The 19,211-nt window shown below is 38.4% G+C and overlaps 1 protein-coding gene across 2 annotated transcripts in view; it reads left to right on the top strand.

Moving 5' to 3' along the window:
• Positions 1-18,013, top strand: part of PTGER3 (prostaglandin E receptor 3) — an 82,222-nt gene extending 64,209 nt beyond the window's left edge. The window contains exons 3-4 of one of the 2 annotated variants that reach the window (XM_074381014.1): positions 14,602-14,693; positions 17,914-18,013. In XM_074381014.1, the coding sequence (XP_074237115.1) occupies positions 14,602-14,693; positions 17,914-17,923 (102 nt within the window). In that variant the 3' untranslated portion in view covers positions 17,924-18,013. Of the gene's footprint in view, positions 1-14,601; positions 14,694-16,809; positions 17,749-17,913 lie in introns of those variants that run through there. The other variant, XM_010347630.3, reaches the window with a different exon arrangement.
• The last annotated feature ends 1,198 nt before the right edge of the window (positions 18,014-19,211 follow it).

Here is a 19,211-nt window from a genome sequence, read left to right as displayed (position 1 = left end):
AACATAAGTTAATGCAGGCAAAAAAGCGTGCCTTTTAAAAGGAAATTATTCCAGAAAACTGAAAACAGAGTGCTTCTCCCAGGGAAACATAAGTGAGCACCAAAATGATTTTAGTAACAACAATTAACATTTTGACATATATTAATTTTATTTTATTATCCCAACTTCTTTATGTAGAAAATGGAGCTGCTGTTATCATTATCCTTATATCATAGATAAGAAAAACAAGCTTTATAAAATTTAAGCAACTTTCCGAGTCTATTGTGAGTTAAGCTTCAAGTATTCCAATTTTCGTTCTGAGCTCTTTCCAGTACCACTATCTGTGTTGTAAACCCAGTGTGAGGACAGAGCAGATTTTTATTACCCAGTAGTATGATACTATGCAACCTCTTCTTTAAAAATATCAAATTATTATACACGTTTTGGGAAAATCACATGCAAACAGTTTTAAATTATCATTGAACTTCTGGGCATGATACACAGTAAAACCAGCCTTCTCTTGTCAACTCCCAAAGCCTTGGTGACAGAAAATTTTAGGTAATTAACTTCATTTTAGGCTAGCTATGACAAAAGCTCTTGGTTTCCTCTTATAAGTGTGGCTTCTTTTCACATTACTTTTTCTCTCGATAACTGCTCACAATTTATTCTGGCTGATGGGATGATTTTATCAGTTATGTTAGGTTTTGGTCAGCTTCAGAAAAAAAAACAATAAAACAATGGTTAAAAAAACAAGGATGGGTATCTCTTTCTTATTTATCTAAATTCTGGATGTAGACAGTTCAGGGCTGATCTGGACACTTCCTGGTTATCAGAGATTGGAGCTATTTCTTGCGGTCATTCTTAGTGCACATCCTCATAATCCAATATAGCTGCTTGAGCTCCAGCCATTATTCTGCCTTCTGGTCAGCAGTAAGAAGGAAGGAGTAAATAAAGAAGGATGTGCCTCTTTCCTTTGTGAAGACTTTTTAGAAGTCTCATCACTTCTGCTCACAAATAATCAGCTGGAACTTAGCCACACTGCCACAGCTAACTGTGAGAGTCTGGAAATGCAGTGTTTTAGTTGGTACCCAGCTTATAATCAGGGCAATGGTAGAAAGAGGAGAGAGTGGATATTAGGAAGTAATTGGAAACCTCTGCTATAGTCGGAGAATCACTCCTTATTTTATGTACCTATATTGCATAACTTTTAAAATTCCTTATGGGTTATTTTATGTCAAAAAATGTATCAAGGTTTTGCTTGAAGATCACAGTTACCATATTATTAAGAATAAGAGAAGCTGAATGATAATTTGCTGTATTACTTCACATTTAAAGTTAAACAACTGGTTTTTTAACCACTTTTCTGTAAGATCCCGATTCCAAATGGTAATATTGTGACTCATGGGGCTTTAGTCATTTTTATTTTGATACTCCTATCACTTAGAGAAATGAGAATGCATTGTAAATTTAGACACTTCTTAACCACTAACAACATACAATGTATGCTACATAATGAGAGCTGTTTAACAATAAAACATTTTTATTTGTAAGGAGTCAAGGTTTTCTTTTAATGCCTAGCACAATGTCTTACACGTGAAAGATATCTAATCAATGAGTGCTAAATTGAATTGACCTTCACTACTCAGCTGAATTTATTTATCTGACGTATAAAAGACCCCTGACAGCTTCTGCCAGTTTCCAATCATTATTCTCATGGCAGTGTCACACACAAATGATTTAATTTGATTGTATTGGGTGGTTGTGGTTATGTCTATGCATAGCTGGGACCATAGGGAACAAGTCACTTTTCAGCCATGTTAAGTGTTTTGCCCCAGACAGTGACCACACCTGCAGCTTCAGGGACTAGGAAATTTTCCAGAACACTGAAGTGCATAGAGCTCAACCAAATTTGCTCTTACTTGGAGAATAAAGATCGATTTATCATGGAATTCATTACTTAGTGCAATTACCACATTTATGATAGTCTAAGCTTATTTAGTCCTTCTCAACTACGGATGTGGTAATATACTAGAAGAGTGCACTGAATATTTTCTGTTTATCTGAGCTACATTTCTAGTAATTTACCTTGTGAAAACTGTAGGTAAAATTGCAATGAGACCCTTGATTGACTTTCATATTACTGATTATACAACAAAACATAATTCACATGTTTTGTCAGACTTCATTTTTCTTTAGACGTATATTCTTAGAATGGCCTGTTTTTATTAGTTATCTTGGACACCGTTTTCGTTTCCTTCCTGGTCATCTTTATAATACATCGAACTGGAAAATAAAAGGCTCATATTCACAGAATTATAAAGGGGAGAACCATATCTGCTTAGTGCTATGGATATCTGTTTGACTTTTAAGAGTGTCTGTTTTTGCTAATGGCTAGGATGAAAATTATACAGTGTACAACTAGACTGTAATACAATTACAGTACATGCTAATTGTAAAATTAATACAATTTCACGAACTTAAATATATGTTTAAAATTTTTCTAGATAGAACAAAACTCTCACAAATTGTTGGTCTCTGCTGGCTGCAGCAGGGGCTGGGAGGTAGAAGAGTAGGAGATGGGTCCTTGATCTTGCAGCTGTAGATACTTTGTCCACCCATTTTTTTTCAGTTTGGGTGAATTCATTCTCTTTGAGGCAAAGGTTGTGTTTCACGGTTTCTCCCAGCACCCTCTTTCCTTATCCAAGATGGCATCTGAGTGAAAGAGAAAGCCCAAATACCCTTGTGATAACATGGGTAAGTGAAGGGAGGCAGCCTGTCAAAAGCTGTCCTGATCCCGCCCTTTGGGTCCTCCGTAAAATCCCCAGGATCAATCGTTTTCATGCCTGGTTTCTGGATAGCCGCTGGCATCCAGCATTGATTTCAGGGCTGGTGAAACCTGGAAACAGTTTCCTCAGCACGTTCTAGTCTTGACTTGGCCCCACTGTCATCTCAGTGGCACAGAAGACTCTTGAGGCACCACGGTCACTTCCTTCCTCCACCAGGCGTCCCCAAACTAAGGCCCGTGGGCCACATGCAGCCCCCTGAGGCCATTTATCCGCCCCCCGCCGCACTTCAGGAAGGGGCACCTCTTTCACTGGTGGTCAGTGAGAGGAGCACAGTATGTGGCGGCCCTCCAACGGTCTGAGGGACAGTGAACTGGCCCCCTGTGTAAAAAGTTTGGGGACGCCTGCTCCAGACCATCACCTTGGGCTGTCCCCCATAGGAACTGCTGTCTCGCCACAGTGTTAGAGGAAAAGGGACCTGTTCAAGATCCCAAAAGATGGTTCTTGGATCTCACACAAGAAAGAATTCGGGATGAGTCTACAGAGCAAAGTGAAAGCAAGTTTATTAAGAAAGTAAAGGAATAAAGAATGGCTACTCTATAGACAGAGCAGCCCTGAGATTGCTGGTGGCACATTATTACGGTTATTTCTTGATGATTATGCTAAACAAGGGGCTGATTATTCAGGCCTCCCCTTTTTAGAGCATACAGGGTAACTTCCTGATGTTGCCATGGCATTTGTAAACTGTCAGGGTGCTGGTGAGAGTGTAGCAGTGAGAATGACCAGAGGTCACTCTTGTCGCCATCTTGGTTTTGGTGGGGTTTGGCCAGCTTCTTTACTGCAAGCTGTTTTATCAGCAAGATCTTTATGACCTGTATTTTGTCCTGACCTCTTCTCTCATCCTGTGACTTAGAATGCCTAACCGTCTGGGAATGCAGCCCAGTAGATTTCAGAGTTGCTCTGGTTCCAATGCCTCTGACAACGTCATCTTGGCCCTAATCACAGCAACTTCATTGCAGTCTCTATGGAGTTCAGCTTTCCACTGCCTTCCATTAGCCACAGGGAGAGTTCAGGGAGGCTGGAGGAGAGTCAGGGAATTGTAATTGGCTTTCTCTTTCATGTCCATGCATGCGTGTGGTGACACGCATGCATGTGACGAGCCTGCGTACTATAGAGCTTGGGACCATTTCTTCTATGTGATGTTTCTGTTCTTTCTCCCGCTTCTGGATTTTGACTATGAGGCCATTGTAATGGAGAAGGAAGGACATCATCTCCTGCTCCTCCTTCTATGCTGTCTCCTCTTCTAGCACTAGAAGGATTTCGTCTGGAAAGACCCTTCCTCCTGCTGCTCAACTTGGCATCGGCTCTCTCATTTCCTTGGGGCTATCATGATGAAACAGTTTTCATGAGTGGGGAGGGGACAGGAGACAGTATTACCACCAATTCAAGAAAATATATTTGGAAGTTTTTGAAGATTTAGAGAACATTTTTGTTTTTTCACCAAAATACCTCTTTAATTTTTCTGAAGTGTGTAACCATATTCTTAACTGCCTTTGAAAAATACAACTTTTTCTTATTTTTTTCTTTAAATTATTAACTGGGATGTGAGTTCCTGGGCTTTCCTTATTGATTAGAAAAAAAATTTTTTTTTAAATTTTATTTCTAGATTATAACACTGCACTCCAGCCTAGAGACATTGTGTTGTCTAGGCTGGAGTGGTGTTACAATCATAGTTCATTCCATCTTCTAGCTCCTGAGCACAAGGGATCCTTCCATCCTTCAGAGTAGCTGAAGCTGTAGGCTCACACCAGCACAACTGACTAATTTAAAACAAGTTTTGTTTGTTTGTTTGTTTGTTTGTTTTTGGTAGAGACAGATGTTGCTATGTTGCCTGGGCTGGTCTCAAATCCCTGGACTCAGTGATCCTCCCACCTCTGCCTTCAGAGTTGCCCTTATTATTTTATTAGTAGAGCAATTTTGAATAGTTGGAATAATTTTGTTAATTTAATGAATTCATTTTTGAGACAGAGTCTCAGTCTATTGCCCAGGCTGGAGTGCAGTGGCATGATCTTGGCTCACTACAACTTCCATCTTCCGGGTTCAAGTGATTCTCATGCCTCAGCCTCTGAAGTAGCTGGGATACAGGGGTTACAGGTGAGTGCTACCACACCTGGCCAATTTTTGTATTTTAGCAGACAGGGTTCACCACATTGAGCAGGCTGGTCTTGAACCCTTTACCTCAGGCAATCCACCTGCCTTGGCCTCCCAAAGTATTGGGATTACAGGTGTGAGCCACCACACCCAGCCTTAATGAATTTTAATAATGTTACCATTTAAATCAATTAGCAACAAAGCAGATACAACAGCTAAGCTGTGCAGATCTATTAACAACAGTTTCTAGTACTCAACCTAATGGTTACGTGTACAATTAGTCCTTCGGCCAGCTCAGGCTTTCCATGGCAATAAATCTCCAGAGACTAGAATCTTTCAGGAGGCAGCCTCTGGTTAAAGTTTACTTCCAGGGATATGGCTGTTTCCTCATGGTTCTGAGAGCCAGGAGGCTCCACTTGTGGAACAAACCAATCAAATTCAGTGAATCAGGAAGTGGCAAAGAGTTCAGAGAAGGATTGGTCTCTAGATTACTGTATTTTTGATACCAATAATTGTTCTTCCTTTTGCTTGTTTTACCTTTACAGAGCTGTGGAGCACATACAAGATAAGGCAGGATGTGAATCTGAACAGGTGTGCTTGGTTATCACCAAGCCTCATGAAAAAAAAAAAAAAAAAAAAAAACTCCCTTCGACATATACAGTGCATTCTAAATCAGTCAGCAAATCATAACAAGTGTCACTCTGTGTCAGGCATTGCGGTGGGTTCTTGAGAGTTACATAATATTTATGACAGTCTCTGATTTCAAAGAGCTTGGGTCTTGTTGAAAAGATTATACACTCATTCACCGAATATTTAATGAGTTCAGACTACGGGACAGGCACTGTGATATGTGGGCATAGAGCAGCAACAAGATAGACTTGAACCCTGCCTCCATAGAACTGATAAACAAGTGGTAGTGATATTCAATAGGTGACTCTGGATGTTTCCAAATATTTCCAATTCTAGCCATAGAGAGTTCTTTTTCTGAGGTCAATTAAAAAAACTCAAGCACCACATTCTGGGTGAATTCATGTATGAAATGCAGTCCCTCTCGATCACTCTGATGATTCTAGGGAGTCATTAGGTTCCAGCCGTCACCTGACAGGTCTCTCTCTGGACTGTGGCTTTGCATTTCCGCAGGTCCCTTCAGGCTCTCTCAGATCCGTTTCTCTAGGTGGCTGTCCTCTCTCTACTGTGCTCTTAATCTGTCTGGGAATCCTCTTTTTTATTCTTCAAAGCTTCACCCTCATAAAGCCCCTTACTAACTCATTTGTTTAGCCTCTTTTTAGAAATTTGTGATTTATTTTATTTTTAATTGACAAATAATCACTGTGTATGTTCTGTATAGGGTATGATGTGATATTTTGATATATGTTTACACTGTGCAATGATTAATTTAAGCCAATTAACAAACGTATCACCTTTTTATGAGTCTTTACTGAGACCTTCAACTGACCCAAGGGTGAATGAGGAAGGAGGAAGTGAAAAACAATGGAATTTAAAAGCATAGATAACTGCTTCTAATGTTTATTAACTGCTCCCTTTCATAGATGTCCACAAACGGACAGTAAATTTTTTAGCTCTGCTAATATGGAATGGGAGAGAGAGAGGAATGATGGTGGAGAGGTGGACAGGGGACTTGTGGCTGATGAAATAGATGCTGGTCTTTATTTTAAGGACAACAGAAAAATAAGCAATTTTACCAAGCAAATATGTAGGGATATCTGTGTATGTATGTGTGTAATGAGCAGGTTTTCTTTAGAAACAATCGTGTGGAGAATGGCTCAGCTACCAACATTAGGTGGCGTATGCTGGATGCTGCATGAGCAGGAGCGGTGTCATGTGCTGATCAAAGTTTTCCCTCCCAAATCTGAAAGTAGATCTGTCAGACATGAGGAATTTCTTCCCAACAGCCCAGGGGAGTAGAATACTGTACTCTAATCACAAACGATATTCTCAAAGTGGGAGACAGTAGGTGTAAGACTGAGCTTATTTATATAGCAGGTCTGTGTGATTATGCACACTATTGTAAATATACCTGGTAGAATAATTTCATGGAGAAAAAGTCCCTCCTGACCTGGTATCAGACGCAGATGTACAGCAAAGCGAATAAAGCTGAAGCTTCAAAGTCTCTCACTTGCACAGGCCTTTACCTAGACCGTGGACCTAGTTTTATGTTCATTTTATTAAAGAAAGTTTTATATTCTTCAAAACCCAGATCCACTTCTGTCCCGTATAGTCCACAGGCAGTCATGGAGAAAGTGGAATTTGAACTTGCCCTTGAAAGAAAATTATGTCACATAGAATATGTCACAAAGAATGGGACCCCATTCTGAATAAGGATAACTGTGGGGGCAGTGTGGAGGGTGCACTGGAGGGCCAAGAGTCAATTGACTGATGGGTACCAGGGATTACTAAAGCAAAGATCAGATACCTGAACTCATCTTTGCATTGGTTGGTTATTTAGGTTCTTTGGGACATAGGAAATAGATCACCACTTATATTAGCTTAAGCAAGAGGAGGTTTATTTTAATAGAAACAGCATTATGGGAGGGGTACAGTGGCTCACGCCTATAATCCCAACACTTTGAGAGGTTGAGGTGTGAGGATCACTTGAGCTCAGGAGTTAGAGACCAGCCTAAGCAACATAGTGAGACCCTATCTCTATAAAAAGATGAAGACATTATCGGGGTGTGGTGGTGCATGCCTGTAGTCCCAGCTACTTGGAAGGCTGAGGGAGGATTGCTTGAGCCCAGGATGTCTACATTGCAATGCGCTGTGATTGTGCCACTGCACTCCAGCCTGGGTGACAGAGAGAGACCGTCTCAAAAAAAAAAAAAAAAAAAAACAAGAAGGAAAGGAAAACAACATTATGGCTTGGAGTGTGTAGGCTGGAGTTGGAGAGTAGATTAAGATCCCAAAAATCAACAACTGGAATAAATGGAATCTCTTGCCTGTTGTCCATCATTACCGGACCCAGCTATTTTCTGCTTGTCATAATTGTGTTTCTACTGACGGTTGCCTATTCTTTCTCTGTATTGTCAATATAATTTCTTAGCTTAATTATCTTCTTCCTCATGTTCCTGATACTAATCTTCCTCATTTTCTTGACATTTTCAAGAAAGGAAGCCTCTTCCTTATAAGGTCATTGTTCCTTGACTGGCAAAGTCATAGATCAACAGTTAATCTGTGGCTTGGACTTGCATACCTTGTCCAATCAGGTATGCCTAGGACATACAGCATCTTTGCACAAAATAAGTGACCTGTAGTTGTCCCTTCAGAAGTTGTGGGGCAAGAAATTTCCCTTACAAGAACCTATAGGTGAGGCTAGCATAATCAATGGCCTGTCCATTATAGCTGAAATAAGAATAGCTAATATTTTCGGAGTGCTTACTTTGTGTCATTGTGTCAGATTCTGTTCTAAGCGCTTGATATACATTAACCCCTTTCTAAACAATTGAAGAGTCAGGGGCTTGATCTGACACCCAGGCTGGAGTGCATTGCTACAATTATGGTTCATTGCAGCCTCAAATTCCTGGTCTCCAGGAATCCTCCTGCCTTGGTCTCCCAAAGCACTCGGATTATAGACATAATGGGTAGCCAGCATTAACCCTTTTAACCTCACCAATAATCTTCTAGGGGTAGTCACAATCTTTATTCCCATTTTACCAAGAAGGAAACTGAGGCCCAGCAAGTTGCAGTAAGTTGCCCAAGGTCACGTGGCTAATAACTGATGGAACCAGGATTCTAGCTGGGCAGTATGTTCTCGAGTTTACCCTTCTTCCTGCCTTAGGCTTTTGGTTATCAGTCTCCCTAAACTGCGTCAAAGTCTCCATTTATTTGAACGTGGTAACAGTTCCATTTCTCCAGTTGCTGTCCAGTCCTATCCAGTCTTAGTCCAAACGTGAAACATCTCCAATAACCAGCTGTACTTGCTTGCTGGCTTCCACTCTTCCTCATTCAGTCCTGTCTTTGTTCAAGCCTTCCCCGTCTCCCTTCCAGCTCTTCTTTTCATGCCCCACACTTCCTTACGAAACCTCAACTCTCCTCAGTTACTTTTGTATTTCCCCGTTCTCTGAATTCTTAAGGCTTCTACAGTCTGTACTGTTGTGAGGAGACCAGTATAATTGCATTTAAGGTCTATTATCTTTAGAACACATTTTCACGTTTTAGAAAGAGAAAAACACAGAACCCCCTTAAAAGATGAACATTCAGAAGGCAATACTTAGAAGTCACAAAGCCTAGTAACAGTATAATCTCTTTGGATAGTGAGGCTGTAAAAACCCCAAAAGATGAAGTTAAATTGAGAAGATTGTAAAGCATTAGAGCCTTTAACATAATTTGAGTTGCTCCGAGTCTCATGAGGGGTATGAGAATGATTCTTGGAAGGAGAGTCCCTGGCCTATCCACTTCGTTTCTCCAGGCAGTTAGAATTCTGAGAGGAAAGATAAGAAAGGAAGGAAACTTTGGGAAGTTAAGAAGGGGAAACCGTTTATTTTTGTTGTTGGTGTGATATAGCAGGCCCCGGACTAGAAATGATGGCTCACACCCAAAAGATCAGCAAATAAATAATGACAGGAGATAATGTGCCAGCTGTACCCATTTCCTCAGAATTCTGCTGAAGTTACAAATCTATCTTTATTCCCTGTACAGAATAACTAATTGATTTTTTTATGAAAGCAATCTTTTTACAGCTAACTCACGAATTAGGGACCAAAAGCCTGGTTTCTAGTTCTGGTTCCAGGTCTAGATTTGAGCAAGTCAACTTCACTCAGCTTTATTTTATTTTTCACCTATAAAATAGAAGTATCTACTCACTGATAGACATTGTATATAAAAGAAGAAATTGTCCATTTAGACACCGCATAGTAATTACACCACGATGTGGCTGACTCTGGTTTAGTCACTGAGGGTCCATCAACAAACAGAAACATGAAAATCTCTGCTCTTGCAGGGCTCACTGAATAATATAATTGGCCAGGTCACATGTTTTAGTTTTTTAACCTTGCTTAGTTATCCGCACCTTTATTTTTTGTTAATAAACATTTGCTGAATAAGGTATGTTCTAGGGTATTTATGAGCGGATTAAATCTACCAATCTATTACTGGGCCTAGTGATAGAGCAGGAAGAGGAAGCTAGATTCCAGATAGGATTTGGCTGCAAGCTAGCTTTGTGGCTATAAAAAAAAATGTGGTTTCATATCCTCATCTGTAAATAAGAGAATTGGATTACATCATCTCCAAGGCTCATTTTAGCTTTAAAATGTGCAGTTTTGTTTACTCCCACAGGGATCACTGCCCTCTTGGTGGCAGCTGGCAGCAAGCCAAAGAAGAACTTGCCAGTGTTCAGAATACACCCTGTCAATTCTAACAAAGTAGATGATGGGAAACATCACCATACCATGCTCTGGAGTGTGATTATATGACACTTTCTATTATTTCTTGTTATTTCAATTGCTTCTCAGCTAGAGCACACACTCTTGCAAGGCAGGAATAAAGAAGTGTATTATATCTATTATTTTCTGGACCCGGAAAGATTCCTTTGATATCAGAAGCCTGGATTTGTATTTCTAAAATTATCTATATTTTCCCCCTTGAGTAGGTCAAATGCTGCTCGTACTACCTTGTATGTTTTACTTATTAATCTGACTGATTAACCAACCCCATTTTATGTCATGAACAATATAAAATTTAGTTCTGCCCTTATCAGAATAATGTGTTCATTCCAGCTTAATGAAGTTTCATTATACTTGCATAAAAGCGGCGGGGTTGGTGGGGGAGGTTTGTAAAGACTAGAACTTTATATGCAGTACAGGTATATCTAGCCTGAGTACTACAATACCAAAGATGAAAGAATACACCAAAAGTTTCTAAGACACTTGTTTTGTTAGCACAGGAATGAAAACCAATTATAGAATTTGGAGGGAGTGAGGCAGTAGAGTGTGGTTAGGACATGTGTTTTGGAACTAGACTGCTGGCATTTGAATTTAAACTCTGTCAGTTTAAATTGGTAAACTTAAACTGGAGGTGACCTGGAGGTGACCCTAGGCAAGTTACTTTACCTATGTGTCAGTTTCCACATATCTCCTTTCATTTTATTAAAGATAAATTTTCATTTTACTGAAGATGGTAAGAGTACCAATGACAAATAATTAAATGAATTATTATTTGTAAAGTGTTTGAACAGTGCCTGACAAAGGGAGAGGAACTTCTAATTCTGCTCAGTTGTTTAGGAGGGAGTTAAATGAGAGGAATTAGGAGCAACAGAGACTGTATGTCACTTAAAGAAACTGGTTAACGTTAAAGGAAGGCAAAACATCGGACTGCACTTGTAGGAAGGAGTAGAGACAGTTGAGCACAGGTGTTTGCGTGTATTTTGTTTCAAGACAAGGGAAATCTCCATCTATTTGAAAGTGGATGGAAAGGAGCCAGTGGTCAGGAAGTTGGAAGGTGGGGGCGGATAGCTGTGGGAGTGGAATGACCTGTAGCAAGGACATAGGTAATCAGAGGTGAAGAGAGGGAATTCTAGGAGAGTTTCCTCTTAGTCCCTGCAAAATCTAGCTAGCTTTATGCCATGTTACAAATCTGGCATTGAAAATCTGGAAGTGACAGCACAGACCATCATAGCCATCAGATACTTAGGATCAAGCAGTGGATAGGGATAAATTAGTGAGCTGGTGTGGGTGAGCAGAGAGAACTGTTAATGACATGACAGAAAGAAGTTATAACCATGTGGTACCGCTGGGTCGTTCTGGAAGGAACCTCACAGACAAACTAGCGTGGTGTTCAGCCCGCAGAGGCAGCGTGTCTCTGTGAATACCGGCATCAGGCATCCTCAGCTGAACCATAACCAGCCACAGCATCCACAAACGAGCCATAGCAGCAGGCCAGACAGATGAGCTGTGTTTGTAGAGTCTCCATTGGGTGTTTGTGGAGTGCCCATTCACATATCAATCGTCTGTCAGAATTGCCATAGGAAAACAATTTGGCCCAAGAGTTAAATTCAGATCGGAAGATCAACACCGACCCTCCCTCCAAATACACAAATAAATAGCCTGCAGCACCTTAACTGAATTATTTTAAAATATCCTGTAATACATCTTAGTAAACAAGGCTGTTTTAAATGAAATCCTTGGACTCTCACATCCAGAGGGAGGATCAGCTTGGCTGGCAGATTGATATCTTACGTGTTTAGCAATTTGGGAAGAACACAGCAGAGCTGCAAGTTTAGTTGAAACAAGAACAAGATTTATTTCAGGCAGGAAGACCTTAGGCTGCATGAATGAAGATTTATGGCTACAAGAGCTGACATGTCTAAGAGAGGCCCATTAGTACCTGTTCATCCTTATACTTTCAAGACAGGCTGTATTTGGTGTGGATGAAGAACAGTATATTAAAGGGTTTAAGCATTAAATGAAATTAAAGGCAAAGGGGCTTGACATCACCTGACATAAGGCAGTCTTTGTCTTTTAGAAAACTTTCAAAGATACTTATGATTTGCCAAGATTTGCCTTGGAAACAATATGAAGGATATGTTAGAGAGAAGGAAAACTTGGGTCAAAAACATTAGTAACAAGGCTATTAGTAGATCAAATCATACATAATCTTCAATACACAACAATTTTAAAAAATGTAATTTATTTTTTAGAGCAGTCCACAGCAGAATTGAGAAGTACAAAGATTTTTCACAGAACTTCTGTCCCCATATAAGCATAGCTTCCTCCATCATCAATGTCCCTGGCCAGAGTGATATATTTGTTGCAATTGATGAAGCTACAATGACAGCATTATTACCCAAAGTCCATAGTTTACATTAGGGTTCATCCTTGCATTGCACATTCTATGGGTCTGGAAAAATGTATAATGATGTGTCTACTATTATGGAATTGTAGATTAGCTTCACAACCCTAAAAATCCTCTGTGCTCCACAAACAATGTCACTAGGAAAATACATGCTTCAGAACTCCTGGCTCTTCACAAACTACCTTGCAGTGCCTCATTCTTTTAGCTTTTTTTTTTTTTTTAATCTTCTGCTACTTAACATTATACAGGTATGTGATATCGAAATTCCTACAGCTGTAATCTGCTTCTGAAGTTTAGACAACAAATAATGCAAGCCCAAGGGCATTTCCTTTGTGAAGGCAGGCCTTTAAATAAGAATCAAGCAACATAATAGCAAGAAGAGAAACCTAGTGGTCAGCTAAGGTGAGAACTTATCCTAACCAGATCATTCTTCAGCATGCAGAGAATCCCCACATAGGAGTATAAAAGGGGGCTTTGAAAGTCTTGCAGAAAAAAAACACAAATAAACTTGTTTTCCTTTCTCCTCCAAGTCTGACCAGTCTTCCAGAACCATAAACTGTCTGTGCGAATTGCCACTAAACTTTTTCTGTTTGCTCTGAAATAGGTATTGGTCAAAGTGTAATTTTCGCTGCAAAGAAGACATGGCATTTTATGACTTCACATAACACTGCCTACCTAAAACAGAAATCACCCATTTGCTTAACACAATTAAGGATTGGAGAACTATATGTCTGTCTGGACGACTTATATAATGCCATGTCACTTAAGATGGTCACACTGTTTAAGATAATCTGAATTACATTTTTGAGAAAAAAAAAAAACCTTAAGAAATTAATTTAAAAAGGCTAAAGATAAAATAGAATTCATTTTATCCTGTCTTTTTCTTATGACTATTACTGAGAAATGTATAAACAAACAAATCATTTTTCAACTGTGACATCCGATGAATTTAGGCTATAATGTGGAGAGTGCTGTTGAGGGATGAGCCTCAGGACTGGCGGGGCAGGATTGTCCCCTCATGCCACAAGTGCTTATCCACTGTGGTTTATGTGCCAGGCACTGTGGTAGCTGCTGGAGACTCAGTGGCAAGCACAACCAGGTAGGGTTCCTGCTCTCATGACGCTTATAGCTTAGATACAATGACAATTATTCAATAAATAATCACACACATAACTATAAGTTTCAAACAACAGGACTTCCTGAAAGGAAAAACAGTAGATGTCATATAGTAGGGAACCAGTCTTAGTCAACAGGATGCTCTCCAAGAAAGTGATTCTCTAAGTTGAAATCAATCAGATGAGTAGAGGTTAGCCAGGTGATGAAGAAATGGAAGCATACTCCAGGCAGAAGGAAGTGCACAGGCCGTGAGGTATAAAGGAGATGACACTGTTTATAATGCTCAAAGATGGCTGGTGTAGCCTGAGCACATAAGACCAAAGGGGCAACAAGTTTGAAAAGAGGCTGAAGTTGCATCCCGAGGCCAGATAAAACAGCTTTTGAAGTCATGTTAAGAATTCTAGTCTTTATCCCAGAACAATGGGAAATCATGAAAAATAATAAGCTGGAGGGTGACTGAATTACATTTCCCTTCACCAATCACTTGAGGTCAATGAGTTTTTATTTAGCATTTAACAAGTCCTGTGATACCTTCCCCAGTCATAGCAGACATGGTCTCCGCCCGCAAGTGATATTTGGTGTGTAAGTGCAGGAGGAAATAAGTGTGAGTCAAAGCATGAACGTCGAAATGAGACTGTCTTAGGAAGATAATATCTAAAACATCCTTACTGATCAGTAGCCAATGTGACTTTGATATGCAAGTTTTGGTTTTGCTTTTCTTCCAAAATACTCAAGGAAGTGTTCTGTGAAATCCTCTGTCTGTTCACAGATCAGGTACCACACAGACAACTACGCATCCAGCTCCACCTCCTTACCCTGCCAGTGTTCCTCAACCCTGATGTGGAGTGACCATTTGGAAAGGTGAGATTTAGAAACTGCCAGGATTTACAGCATGGCCTCCCCCTATCTCTCTGTTCTAAGCTGAGTTCGTGCTATAAAGGCAGAATATCTCTGAGAATTAAAATGCAAATTAAGCATACACATCTGATTAAGAGTACTAGATTCCTTAGAGGAATTGTCGTTTTTAAAACTTTGCTTAAATTTCCTCCGACCAAGAAATTTTTGAAAATCTGATATTGTGACTGATCAAGTCTCTTGCCATGAAAGAATCTGTAAGTCACTGAATTTTTCATAGTAAGGACAGTGTCCAGGAGTATGTTACGGCTAAGCTACTCTATTTTAAATAGCTATCAGAATCCAGCGTGTTCGTTACATGGCTCATTTGGCTAGCACACTCTTAGTTGCACTTTTGATTAGATCTGTTTGGAATAAAACATGTACTTCAATGAATGAATACTCTAAAAGGCAGAACATAATGTCAAATGTGATGTATGTTTGGCCATATCAAATTTTGAGCTTTAGTTTCCTCCCTCAAACACCTCTTTTTAATATTTCTGTTAGTGGCTAATTGAGTGGAAAGTCTGCTGGGTATTACAGCATTGTGTGATTTCTTTTTCTTTTTAAGAAGAAATGTGAAAAGGCTCATTTTTGCAGAGGTAGTACACTTGACTTATCAAATGTGGAAAAGCATGCTAATTTTATTTTATTCTCCGGATAAGGCCAGGTACGGTAACTCCTCTGCCCTGTAAAAGTTGATATAATGGATATAAACATTCAAGCAGCTCAGCTTCTTTAGATGTTCATCCTCCCATGGTTGAGGGAGCTGAGAGATAATCTCCTGCTTTTCAGAGGAAGAGCTGAGTGTGTTTTTCCAATAGAGATGTAATGTGCCACTTATAGGATAAAAGCAAGCTGGTTGATTCTGGAAAATAGCTTTAAAATCATGAGTTCGATACAATTTTTACTCAACTCACACTTATCCTGTATCTTTCCATATATATACATATATAACAAACACACACACACACACACACACACACATATACACACACATATGTGCACACTGGGTACTGTCTTGGTATTATTACAGATTCCCCTAGAAAACAAATGAAGGGAAACAAAGAGAGACCTTATTTCCATCTCTTTTTTGATAGGTTCATTCTAACTCCATTTTTAATTTTTTAAAGTAAATCTTATTACACTTTTGCTCAGTTATAAAAATAAGCTCTGTTCTCTATAGAAACTTTGAAAAATGATGAAAATTAGAAAGAAAAGCAGTTTACTAAACTTTAACTGGTCAGCAAAAATTCGGTATCATATTAGTGTATGTTTTTCTATTCTTTTTCCTACAGTTTTTTATTTTGTTTTATACAGTTATGTTAATATTATGATATACATTTTTAAATCTTGTTCTCATTTCATTTAGCATAAAATAAGCATTTCTCAGACGATTTGCAAATTATTTGTAAAGCCATTATAATATTTAAGTAATATATATTATATTATATATATGTAATAATAATATTATAATCTAAATACACTATAGTTTACTTAACCATAATCTGTGGTCAAATTTGGCACACTGATGAAAATATTACTATATCATTACCCAAGTACTAAAATAAAGAAGTTTTAAAAACTGTTTATATATATTTTTACCATAAGGAGACTTTATAGAATAAGTTACATGTAATACTTAATGTTCTTTAAAGATACATGTAGAGTGTTTGCTAAAATAATTGTAGAGATTTAAAATTTCATCAACCCTGTGATAAAATGTGCTTCACTCTAACTGGTACTGTTGTACTATCTTTAAAAATAAATGAACAGAATACTTGTTCTGGTAGGAAAACGTTCTATTTCCTGGCTATTTCAGCTTGTATTCTTCCTTATTTCTTTTTAGGTTAGCATTATATACTAATTGGAAGTTGTTTTTAAAAGACTATGTGACCATTTATTGTGCCCACAATTGTTTCCTTTTTAAAATAAAACACCATGTAACTACTTCAGATGAGAATGTTTTAAGTTTAATGCAAACAAATTTTTTACTTATATTTTATTCTTCACACCATACACAAAATTAAAAAGCATTATCCCCATCTGTTCTTATTGCATATTTCTCTCTCTATTCTAACAGATAATGAAAGAATGGAGTTGGACATTTTATTGCAATTCCTGCTTCCCTGAATTTGTGTATTTCTTCCCGCATGAGAAGGAGAATTATATATTCTGATTTGATTATTTCTTCATTTTTATCTTTTTATTTTAATGATTGTTTTGTCAGTAATACCCATGGAGATGGATATTTATTATTATAATCGATGTCTTTGAATATTCAATTGGTTTCTTGGATGAGATTTTGAATATGCATTTAAGAAGAATTTCACAGATGATTGGAGGAAAAAGTGATGAAAAGAAAGGCCTGTGTTCCAGGAGTTTTTTCTAACTTCAAACCTTTACGTGACTCTTAACCAAAGCAAGCATCTTTACATTTCATGATAGCTTGATTTTACAATATGAGTTTGAAAAATTGGTATAAGTTTATGACAGTGACAAGTGAACATATTGAGAGCAATAATTCAATTAATAGGATATGAACTTAACAAGATATAAAAGCAAATGAAGACAGGAGGGAATCATGACAAAAATATTTATGCCAAATGTATAATTAACGTTTTAGAAATGTGTGCCTGTGGGCTTTGCATGGAACTAAAAGTTCCTAAGTCTCAGTTCTAATTTTGTGTCATTTAGTAACTCAGGAATCTGCTTAACTGTTATTTCTAAGCTTCTGATGACAAAGGAGTGACGCAGCTAAGGGAAACCTTGAAGTGTCGTGAGAAACAGATTTGAGATTAGATGATTAGCTGGGCAGTTAGAGTGATAAAGAAATCCAGGCAGGCCTTCTGATTCACCATAATCAAGTCATGATTTCTTAATATTTCTTTGCTGGCAATACACACAAAGGCAAAATTAATAAATAACATAGTGGTTGAATAACAAATTTTGTTACATTTTTATGAAATAAAAGAATCTATTTTGTCTGTGTTAAAATAAAAAACTTTGTGGACTTTCAAAAGACATGCTTGAGTCACTTAACAGTTTTCAACTGATATGCTGTTACCTGCTTTTAAATTCAACCAGCCTTTCTTCTTGTGCTTTTTTTCTTCCTCCCTTTCTTCTGTCCCCTCATTTATTTAATTGACCACATATTCACTGAGTGTCTCCATTCTGTCACCTATAGGACATCTTGAGAAGCAAAGAAAATATGGTATCGGAAGTTTTGCCATAGGATGCTACGCTGTGACTACATTATCATTTCTGCCAACTATAATTACTTAATAGAGTCCTTTTTTTTTTTTTTTTTTTTTTTTTTTTTTTTTTTTTTTTGGTATAGTCTCACTCTGTTGCCCAGGTTGGAACATAGTGGTGCAGTCTCAGCTCACTGCAGTCTCCGCCTCCTGGGTTCAAGCGATTCTCCTTCCTCAGCCTCCCAAGTAGCTGGGATTACAGGCGATCACCACCACGCCTGGCTAATTTCTATATTTTGGTAGAGAGGGTGTTTCACCATGTTAGTCAGGCTGGTCTCAAACTGCTGGCCTCAAATGATCCGCCCACCTTGGCCTCCCAAAGTGTTGGAATTATAGGCATGAGCCACCGCACCCACCCAGTAGAGTCCTTCTTAAATAGCAGAACCAGTTGTGAATTAGCTGTAAATTATAACTATTTTCTTCTAAATCTATAGTTGAAATGGTCTTAACCAGCACAAAGCGAATGCTATATGTAAAATGAGTGTTACATAAAAGATCCTCAGAAAGCATTTACTATGTTTGATTCTTTACCCAGACTTATCTCTACCTATTTAATAGGAATCTCAATTTCAGCTATAAACTGGCTTTCTGACTGTGTGGGTTTAAATGTCATGAACAGAATCAACCGAAACATTTGGATGCTATTCTTGTTTACAAGACCTCACGATAATTTTTGTCCATGGAAAACCTACCCACTTCCCACATGTTCAGATCTCACCTCGTCCTCAGGCCTTGACAATTTAAGTATTTTTGCTCTTTCCTTACCTCTGTCCCCAGCTTTGAAGTTATATAGTACTAATTTCAACTATTGTATTGTACTATTCCTTGAATATTTTCATTGTTTATATCTCTTCCCATGTGACAAAACTGTAATTCACATGCTTAGTGTAGAGAACTCTTTTCTTAATTTTTTCCATAGGCCTCTTGGCACTAGTGAAGTGTTTGACACCTCGAAAGATGTTACTTGTTAAGTAAATTATCAGCAAAGGTAACATTTATGTACAACATTAAAATAAATGAACACGATAGTTCTTTATTTTTATGTTGTTCGTGTTATTGGTTATTGTCATTTCATGTTAAAGTTTCCTGGTTTAAAAATGTCTACATCCAGGCAGAATAACCACATTAATTATCCTTTTGTTTTGGGTTGTTTTTTTTTTTTCAAAGATAGAGTCTCACTCTGACACCTAGGCTAAAGTACAATGACACTATCTCGGCTCACTGCAACTTT

The sequence above is a fragment of the Saimiri boliviensis genome, chromosome 11 (genome assembly GCF_048565385.1).
Source record: "Saimiri boliviensis isolate mSaiBol1 chromosome 11, mSaiBol1.pri, whole genome shotgun sequence".
NCBI classification, from domain to species: Eukaryota; Metazoa; Chordata; class Mammalia; order Primates; family Cebidae; genus Saimiri; species Saimiri boliviensis.
The sequence above is the reverse complement of the archived record's forward strand: the minus strand, read 5'-3'. Positions and strand labels throughout refer to the sequence as shown.